This window comes from Capsicum annuum, chromosome 3, assembly GCF_002878395.1.
Source record: "Capsicum annuum cultivar UCD-10X-F1 chromosome 3, UCD10Xv1.1, whole genome shotgun sequence".
NCBI lineage: Eukaryota > Viridiplantae > Streptophyta > Magnoliopsida > Solanales > Solanaceae > Capsicum > Capsicum annuum.
The window spans coordinates 241,120,610-241,131,145 of record NC_061113.1 but is presented as its reverse complement, the minus strand read 5'-3'; the positions used below and the strand labels follow the sequence as shown (position 1 = coordinate 241,131,145).

Below are 10,536 nucleotides of genomic sequence, written 5' to 3'. Positions count from 1 at the left end.
TTTTTTTTTTTTTTAAATTTAATATTTTGAATTTCAAATGTCTCTAATTTCAAATATCTCTATTATTATTATTATTAATAATAATAATAATAGTAATAATAATAATAATATTGACAACAACAATCTGCATTAGCTTTCTACTACTACAATACTTATCTTTTAATTATTTTTTTTTAGCCTTTTAGATAATGATGATTAGGTAATGATAATAATAACAATTACCATATTGTTATCTTGTGTTACGGTGATTATTATTATTATTATTATTATTATTATTATTATTATTATTATAATAATAATAATAATATACTATTAACAACAACATTCTGCAGTAGCTTTCCACTATTACAATGCTCATCTTTTAATTTAATTTTTTTTTTTAACTTTATAGATATTGATGATTAGGTAATGATAATAATAACAATTACCATATATATTAATTTTTTTTGGCTTCCCAAGGTATTTCCACAGTCGGCAAGCGTGAGACTAATCCTCCGTTCCTGCGGTCAGCGCACTAAGCGGTAGGGAACTGGCCACAGAGTTTTTTCCATTCACCAGAGGAACAATTACCATATTGTTATCTTGTCTTAGGTGATGCTTATCTTTTAGTTTTTTAAGCTTTCATAATAATAATAATAATAATAATAAATAAATAAATAAATAATAATACAACAACAACAACAAACCCAGTATATTCTCACATAGTGGGGTCTGGGAGGGTAAGATGTACGCAGTCCATACCACTACCTCCGAAGAAGTAGAAAGGCTGTTTCCGATAGACCCCGGCTCAAGACACGGAATAATACACAAATCCTTAATAAAGCATGGAACAAGATGACAGTACATACCTACGCCACCCACAAGGAATAATAATCAAAGAGCAGTAAACAAACTCGTAATAAAGCATACAAAAAGGTGTCATAACAAGAATAATACCCTACCAAGTAATGCCCTATCCCAGCGACCTAAAATGGCACTAGCCTTCTATCCTAATCCGCGTTCTCTAGATCTTCCTATCTAGGTTCATGTCCTCTGTGAGTTGTAACTACTCCATGTCCCGCCTGATAACCTCTCTCCAATATTTCTTCGGCCTACCCCTACCCCGCCTAAAATCATCCAAAGCAAGCTTCTCGCACCTACGAACTAGGGCATTCGTGCCCCTCCTCTTCACATGTCCGAACCATCTCAAACGGGCTTCTCGCATCTTGTCCTCCACCGAAGCCATTCCAACCTTTTACCGAATAGTCTCATTTCAAACTCTGTCACCCCTAGTAAGCCCACATATCCAATGCAACATCCGCATTTCCGCCACCTTCAATTTTTGAATGTGAGAGTTCTTGACTGGCCAACATTCCGCTCCATACAACATGGACGGACGGACTGCCACCCTGTAGAATTTTCCTTTAAGCTTAGGCGGTACCTTCCTATCACACAACACCCCCGAGGTGAACTTCCACTTCATCCATCTCGTCTCAATTCGGTGGGAGACATCCTCGTCAATCTCACCATTTCTCTGAATCGTGGACCCAAAATACTTGAAACTATCCCTTTTACACACTGCCTGGGAATCCAACTTTACTACCACCTCGTCTTCCTGCCTCAAGTCATTAAACTTGCATTCCAAATATTCTGTCTTGCTCCTGCTCAACCTAAACCCTTTAGATTCAAGGGTATGTCTCTACACCTCTAATTTATCATTCACCCCCCTCCCCGCATCTCGTCAATCAAAACTATATCATCTGCAAAAAGCATACATCAAGGTACCTCTCCTTTAATACGCCACGTCAACACATCCATCACCAAAGCAAACAAGAACGGGCTAAGAGTAGATCCCTGGTGCAACCCTGTCACGACAGGGAAATGTTCTGAGTCTCCTCCCGCCGTCCTCACCTGAGTCTTGGCTCCATTAGACATGTCCTTGATTACTCTGATATACGTCACGGGGACCTTTCTCACCTCCAAACATCTCTAAAGAACCTCCCTAGGGATTTTGTCGTACGCCTTCTCTAAGTCGATAAACACCATGTGCAGATCCTTCTTCCTTTCCCTATACTGCTCCACCAGTCTTCGCACTAGGTGAATCGCCTCCGTCGTCGAGCGCTCGGGCATAAATCCAAACTGATTTTTCGAGATAGACACTATCTTTCTCAATCTCAACTCGACCACTCTCTCCCAAATCTTCATTGTGTGGCTCAATAACTTAATATCCCTATAGTTATTGCAGCTCTGAATATCACCCTTGTTCTTATAAAGAGGGATCGTTGTACTCTATCTCCAAGCCTCGGGCATTTTTATCGACTTGAAAATGTTGTTAAATAATTCAGTCAACCACCTAAAACCCGCTTCGTCAGAAAACATTCAAAAGTCTACAGGAATCTCATCAGGCCCCGTTGCCCTACCCCTACTCATCCTGCGAACAACTTCTTTAACCTCTTATACCTTAAAATGTCTACAATAACTGAAATCACGACAGTCCTCTGAGTGCTCCAGCTCCCCTAACACAATATCTTTATCCCTTTCGTCATTCAATAACCTATCAAAGTACGACTATCATCTCTTCTTAATGTGATCATCCTCCACCAATACTCTACCATCCCCCCCTCTTAATACACTTCACCTGATCGAGGTCATGACCCTTCCTCTCCCTAGCCTTTGCAAGCCTAAACAACCTCTTTTCCCCTTCTTTCTCTTCTAACCCCGCATACAATCTCTCGAACGCTGTCGTCTTAACCGCCGTAACTGCCAACTTAGCTTCTTTCCTATCTATCTTGTATTCCTCCCTATTAGCCCGCTTCTCATCTTCATCCTTACTCTCACCCAACTTAGCATATGCCTTCTTCTTAGTCTCCACTTTCTTCTTAACTTCTTCATTCCACCACCAATCCCCCCGACAATGATCGGCCCGGCCCCTGGACATACCCAACACCTCACTAGCAGTCTTCTTGTATAATAATAATAATAATAATAATAATAATAATAATAATAATAATAATAAAGTTAGTGATAATAGTACGTGATTCTAAGTTTTTTAAATTTTTATTTCTCAATTTAGATAAATAAATGGATCAGCGTCACCATTTTCAATTCCAAATTCAAAATATTTATTTAATTAAAATATTTTACTCTAACACATATTTTAAATTTGCCCACATAAATCACAAAAGTTACCGGATTCATATGTGATTAGAGATAGTTAGCACATTTTTAGGAAGAGAACTATTATTCGCTGATTTTATGCAAAATTTTAAGAGAATAGGGGTCTGATTGGATAGGTTATAGAAAAATCTTTGCAGTAATTTGAACTATTTACCTAGTAATTATTGTCACTTATATTTGAATTTATATTTTTAATTAATTCAAAATTTTCAATTCAAATTTTTCTTACAACATTTATAATTTGTCCTAAAAACTTACACGTGGCTTCTCATTAATTTTGCCACTTGGCTTCTTCTCATTCCTTCGTCCTCTGCTTTATAATATATATAGATTAATTGATCTTCTTTTTAAAAATATTTATTTTAATTTAGTTGTCCAAGAGTATTTTATACACGTGTTTTCCATTTTATCCTTGATAGGAATACTAAATACATCCATATTTTTTAAATTATTGAATGATGCGTAAATACTCAATGTTCTAGACGTAATACATGAGATGGAATAATATGTACCACATTTTAATATTTAATCATTGCATTTATTATTGCATTTTAAAAGACTTATCAGAGTAAATATGTAAAACACATCTTTGTTTATTGATTTCTTAATGAATGTACGAAGTCCATAGGGGTCAATCAATACGAATGGAAAACGAAGGGAGAACCTAAGTAACCTCTAAAATGCAGTATTACAATTTAAGGATCCAACACGCAAAGACGAGTTCAAATTTGAAGTTTACAGATTGCTACTACGATATCAAGTTGATATAACAATAATAACTGAATTCACAATCAAATATTTTAGATATTAACTGATTTTTTATTATATATATATAATTTGAATAAAAATTAATGAGTTCACGTGAATGACACTAGATAAGTCCATGCCAAAACACACACACAATGATATTTGTAAAAATTACCTATATAATGACATGTTTACTAGTATTTACTAAAAATCCCAACTATTTTCAAAATTTCATTAAATCCCAACATTTAGCCTTTGAAGATACATATAAGTTAAGTTAAATAAATCCTACAGATACATGTATTAGTTAAACTAATTAGCATGTTTTAAAGGATTAATTAAATTAATTAGCATGTTTTAAGGGATGTAACAACTAAACAAACATTAATATAGCAATTAACCTAACTAATTATAGTAAAAACTAAATAATATCTCACGATATATGGTAATTAGTTTGTTATTACACCATTTTAAATAAGAACCTTTCTATAATCAGTTTTCAGGTTGCAAAAAGTTCATACGTTCCACCAAAAAAAATTCATACGACTTTTTTTTTTTTAATTGTTGATTTTCTTTCATCAATTGCAATGAAAGTTCATACGTTCCATCAAAAAAAAATTGTAGGACCTCTTCTTTTTTTATTTGTTGATTTTTTTCATCAATTGCAATGAATATTTCAGTGTTCTTACGTCATTCCGCCGTTTGGATTAACGATATTATACCATAATCACCTAAACCCCTTTCGTTGTCGTTGTTCGATATGAAGGGGAACAGGATCATTACAGGTTGCAAAAATAGTGAAGTTAAGGTTGGACAAATCTACAAGGATAAGTGTACTGTTATTTCAGTTATGACATGATATGCCATTGAGCATTCATTGTAACTGATCTGACAAAAAAGATTTATATCTTATTTATGCGAAAAGAGATCTGACAAAAAAAATTTGTATCTTGTTTAACATTACAAAAATTTGTATCTTGTTTAACGTTACAAAAGTAGTTATTTGTGTCTTGTTTATTCAATTATACATGTAACATAAAATTGATAATTCTATTTTTTGTTATTTTAGTAGGCTCAGATACATATTTGGTCAACTAGATACATTTTTCCTTCATCTTGTATCTCCGGTTCAGGTTGTGTATATATATATATCTCTTGGTGTTTTAATTTTAGTGATATCAGTATACCAAAAATACAGTAGTGTTAAAGATACATATTGTGCATGATTGTATATATATGTATCTCTTTAATTTTTTTTCTGTACGACAAAATACATCTTAATTCTTTAATATATTGTCGTTGAAAATACATATAACTAACGTGAGATAGATCCTACAGATTCGTTTAGGTAATTTTTCCTTGATATTATTCTCGTTTAAAAAAAAGGAAAAGAAGAAGGTTAAATAGATACAAAAAGACGCTAAATTCCATGTAATATTTTTAGTTGTTTTCGACCCATGAACAAATAGATAAGTGACATCAAGAATCTCAACAAAGTCACTAACCAAATAACTCTTTTTTGTCTTTATTGGTGATATATTTTATGTAAGGATAATGTAACATAGGTGTTCGAGTGAATGTCTATTTGTATATAGTTGTTTATTTAGGACTTTACTTGTTGAGTGGTGCAGTTGTTTTAAATTAGGAGTCCTTATCAGTAATGATTTTGGAGTCTTATTCTCCAAAACACTCTTGTATATATATATTGATGTAACAAAACACTCTTATATATAAATTAGATATATATATGTATCTCTTGTTATTCCACATTTTTAAACAAAAGTTCTTTCATATTTTGTTTTCAGTTATAAATGATTCCTACGATCTTTTTATTGTTTTTTATTGATTTTGTTTGAAGTAATTGCAATGAATATATCAGTGTTGTTATGTCATTTCGGTGTTTGGATTAACGATATAACGTACAAGCGCTAAATAATTGAATTCAAAAAAAAATAAAAATAAAATTAAAATAAAATAAAATAATGCTAGATTCATATAAATATAACATAGCCCTCATACACTATATGTATTTTTAAGCTTACTAATATCTTTAGTATGGTGATTTCACTAGAAAATGCATCATTTCCACCCCATACTATATAAGAAAAGTCTGAGCCACATCTAAATTATATAAGTGACCTATTACACACATTAACTATATAAAAGTGATATTATTACCTCCCCGCGACCCCCATTCTAAGGCGCGTATGTTACACTTATTTTAGGCGCGTCCAGCCTATTAAATAACAAACGTAAACGGCTAAAAATATTAAGGGAAAAGGCATCATTTTCACCCCAAACTATAGTTGAAAAGTCGAATCCACACCTAAACTATATAAGTGACCTATTACACACCTTAACTATAAAAAAGTGATACTTTTTACTGACGTAGTGCTGACGTGGCAGCGCATGTAAAACACTACACCACATGCAAGTGGTGGTAGCCTGACAGGGTGTAAATTGTTTCACTTTTTTATAGTTTAGGTGTGTAATAGGTCACTAGTATAGTTTAAGTGTGGCTTCAACTTTTCGGGTATAGTTTGAGGTGGAAACGATGCCTTTTCCCAAACTTAAAAACAAGAGATACATATAAAACTTAAATAGTATGGTGATTTCACTAAAACTAAAAAACAAGAGATACATATAAAACTTAAACAGATGACAACAGATACAAGATATTGAAAAAGTATCATGTATGTGTAAATATTTATCTAGGCCTGAAACTACCCAGATTTGAAATAACAAGAGATACATAAATTCATAGTAATACAGAATCAGAAATACAAAAGATTAAAATGTATCTGTTGTTTTACAGAATATGTATTTTTGGTATAAATATTTGAATCAAAACAAAAAATAGTGTGAGATACATACAAAACAAACTCGTACACAATATATATCTTTAAGTTTACTAACATGTATCTTCAATGTGTCTATGTCACTAAAACTTAAAGAACAAGAGATACATACAACAACAAATATAGAGAACAACATATATACGAAATTGCTTTGAAGGTTTCCATAGATCTTGAATTTTTGTTTTGAGATAATGATGCACAACTTTTTTCCTCATTAAATTGATGATTAGAGAGTATTACCAAGGTGAGTGTAGTTGGATTTTTTCTTTCTCGAAAAGATGAATGACTTTAAATCCGTTGGTCACCGTATCATCTTTTGTCGGAGATTCCAATTGATTTTTTTCTTCGCTCAACAAAATATTATTGGATTAAAAGGTTTCTCTGAAGTATCAATAACGAAAAATCAGTCGAAAATAACCTCATCGGGGATAATTTTCTTCACCGAAATAGTAACTTTACCCATAACTCGACCACAAAAAACATCATTATCCTTAACAAGAATCTCCAAACAATCATTTGGGTGAGCTAAAGAGATATGATGTTGTTTTTGATTTTTGAGAAAAACCATTGAACATAACACGAAGAAAGTAAAGATGAATTTAGGTAAAAAAAAAATACCTTAATTAAAAAATGTGAAGAAGAAGAAGAAAAGAAAATTGTGAGATAAAATTGAGACCAAAATTTTGGCATTAATGTAGCCATAATATAGGAAGATTTGGTAAAGTTAAAATTGAAAAAAAAAAAGTGTTTTAGGATGTATCTCAATTTTTAACCTAAATTAATAAAAGTTGAGATATTTGAAATTTTTTTAAACTGAAGAGATTTTTAGTAATTTTCAAACTAAAGTTGTGTTTTTATGAAAATTTTCCATGATATTTTTAAAAAGTCCAAAGTCGAATAAATCAAAAGTGCTGTTATAGAATTACAAGTCCATTCGTTTGAGTTAGAAAATTACCAAAGATTATTGTAGTTAATTAAACCTTTAAACTCGTTAACACGTTTAACCACTCTTATCACAAAATCAAATTTCAAAAACCAGAAGACAAGATGATTAGTCTTAAATCCCTATTTAATCTCATAACAACAGACAATCCTTCTTTCCTTGAAAAAAAAAACAAACTAATTTTTCCAACTTTTTCAAAGTAAAAAACTCTAGAAACCCCACAATCTAAAAAGCAAAGAATTGTCACAATACAGAAAAAGAACACAATATCATGATGAAAATATCAAAAGAAAGTGCAAATAGAGCACTTTATCAACAGCTAATCAATCTTGAAAAAGATTGGGCCATTTTTAAAAGATCAAAGAAACCAAATCTTCCTCAGATTACTGCAAAATCAGATTCTTCTAGTACTAGTACTTCACTGGATTTTTATAAACTTCTTGAAAAATCACCAAGAAGTCTAATGTCTTCATTGCAGAACAACAAATCACCAATAGAAGAAGGGGTTAGTTGGAAATTGAAAAAGAAGAATGATTTGGTTGTTGAAGAAATTATAAGGGACAGAAAGACTGCCTTAGCCAGTGGTAAACTTAAAGGAAGGCGCCTTTTCGGAGACATTAGTGATGAGAAAAGTTCTATAACAACAACAACTACTTCACAAGAAGTAATCAGTGAAAATGAAGTATGCAATGATAGTGTTGTTTTGCTTGGCAACAAGAATACTGAGAATGTTGGTGATGATTCTTTGATTTCTTGCTCGTCAACTGCAAAAGCATCAGAAGATGGCGAAATTAGGATGATTGAAGGGAATGAAAGAGCGCCAATGAATCTGCTGGAACGGAAGAGATGGCGTTATAGAACTTGTTTATGGTTGCTTGCTATGGCTATTTTTGCAATCACTCTATCGGCGTTTACACAAGGCAGTTTCTTGATAGCAGGAAAGGAAGTAGAAGTTATTCCACTCCCAACATGAGCTTTTATGATATATTCTGGTTGGTTTCAATTTTTCGACTTGTTAAACTTGCAGATTTTGTTGTTGGGATCTTTTGTTTCTAATTAGATTTGAGTAATGGTTTGGAAAAAGTTGATGGCATTTCGATTTGTTTAGTCAGTAGACGCAATACGCTATGAGATAATGCTACTATAACAATGCCAGGACATAAAAAGGAAATTCATCGTTTATTTCTTAAGCGAACTGAAGAAGTAAACGGATACAGCAACAACTAACCTGCTGCTGTATTTACTAAGCAAACAGAAAAAGAAAACAGATACAGCAACAACTAACCTGCTGCCGTAGACTAGAATGAAAGCGATAAAGATAAAGTTTCAAGATTCATCAGGAGACGAAATGAACTTGGCGACTAAACAGATTCAGTCTTGGCGTTTGCTGGTGGGTTGAATTCTTCCCAGGCCTCAATCCAGGCAACCATAGCATCAGCAAAATTGTGGAAATAGGGATCAATTGGACCAAGCTTTTCCTTGGTCAGCTTAGCGAGCTCGAGATAGCACTGTTGAGCATTGGTGCATTCTTTTGGTAAGACAACAGATTGGAAGAAGGGAATCATCTCTTCCTGCCAGAACAACCCCTTGTATTCCTTCTTCAGGTTCACAAATGGATTGCTAGCCTTACTGTGCCATAAGTATGGCAGCCCCGTCTTCACACCATAACCCAAATGATCACACACCACCTGCATTTTAAATGTACATTTTCGCGTCAAACAAAAGTGGAGGACTATCTCAACATCGCGCGGTCTAACAAATTTAAACAATCAGGAAACAGATTATCATACTTTGGTACACCAACCAGCCCACATATCATCGTATCTGCCAAGAGGGTGGCCTTCACCCATAATCCCGAAATACATAGCAGCGCCAATAAGTTCTCTGTTAAATGCGAGGTTCATAGCACACATGGGATAGAGAGTCCCTTTGGGGATTGTCATCACAGCATCCACATACCTGTTTGATCCAACACTAGAAAGTTATCATTATTGAGCAAAAAGTACTGCGAACGAGAGCATTTCTACATAAAGTAGACGCTATAATGAACTGACCTGGTGTTACGCTCCAGAGGCTTGACGAGCTGAGTGGGGGCATCATAATCAGGGATGTTAAGCCAGAGTCCATGAGAGACAGCTGTTGGAACACCTTGCCTCAAGCTAAAGGGATACCCGCGAACGAAATCAGCACCTTCTCTGTAAGGATCATACAGAGTGTTGAAGAAGTAGGGTGTGGATGGTTTCGTCAGATTGTCAAGATGCTGTGTTAACGTATCTATATCTTTCCCAGTAGGATCCTTCGCCACCTTTATCACAACAAAAATCAATCTTCCACAGACAAAGTAGAACACATGCTAAATATCTCTACGCACACGCAACAATTAAGAGGAAGTACTTACAAAGCAGTCATCATCAATGGTATAAATGAACTTCTTCTTGGAAACCAAGAAACCAAAGCAACGACAGGCACCATCCTTGAAGGAGATGCAATTGGCCTTGGGACCAAGAATGCGGTTGATGTCATTGCGATTGTAGAGCTCATAGTCGAAGCCCTTAGGGACCCCGATCACCTTAGTGGGATCTCCATCTTGGATGATGATCAAATGGTATGGCTCAAAGAATGGCCTCCAGTTCTCCAAGAAGTTCAAGCTCCTTATGGTTGGTATCACTATGTCTACCTCATCCTTCAATATTGGAGCCATTTTCTTCTCTCTTATCAAATGGTATTTCTCTCCTCTGACTTGCAATTATCATGACATATGGGGAGGTGTATATATAGTATTCAGTTGTGTAATCTTCAGATCTTTTGTTACCTTATTTTGGTTGTATTTCA

General features: G+C 34.0%; 1 protein-coding gene across 2 annotated transcripts; it reads right to left on the bottom strand.

Moving 5' to 3' along the window:
- Window positions 1-8,864: 8,864 nt before the first annotated feature.
- Window positions 8,865-10,536, bottom strand: LOC107862761 (UDP-arabinopyranose mutase 3). 2 transcript variants are annotated; one of them, XM_016708420.2, is made up of 4 exons: window positions 10,103-10,536; window positions 9,759-10,009; window positions 9,495-9,663; window positions 8,865-9,392 (listed from the first exon to the last, which is right to left on the bottom strand). In XM_016708420.2, exons 1-4 carry the CDS (start codon window positions 10,403-10,405, stop codon window positions 9,066-9,068), a joined length of 1,050 nt encoding a protein of 349 aa, XP_016563906.1. In that variant the 5' UTR covers window positions 10,406-10,536; the 3' UTR covers window positions 8,865-9,065. The 2 variants fall into 2 exon arrangements, with proteins under 2 accessions (XP_016563906.1, XP_016563905.1); XM_016708419.2 differs by having other exon boundaries at window positions 9,495-9,678; window positions 10,103-10,499.

Excerpts from the sequence above, each read along its gene's own strand:
- LOC107862761 (XM_016708419.2), bottom strand. The coding sequence starts at position 10,405 with ATGGCTCCAATATTGAAGGATGAGGTAGACATAGTGATACCAACCATA. Across the intron at positions 9,679-9,758 it reads CCTCTGGAGCGTAACACCAG|TGTTGGATCAAACAGGTATG; the intron begins GTCAGTTCATTA and ends ATAACTTTCTAG. Across the intron at positions 9,393-9,494 it reads GGGCTGGTTGGTGTACCAAA|GTGGTGTGTGATCATTTGGG; the intron begins GTATGATAATCT and ends TTTAAAATGCAG.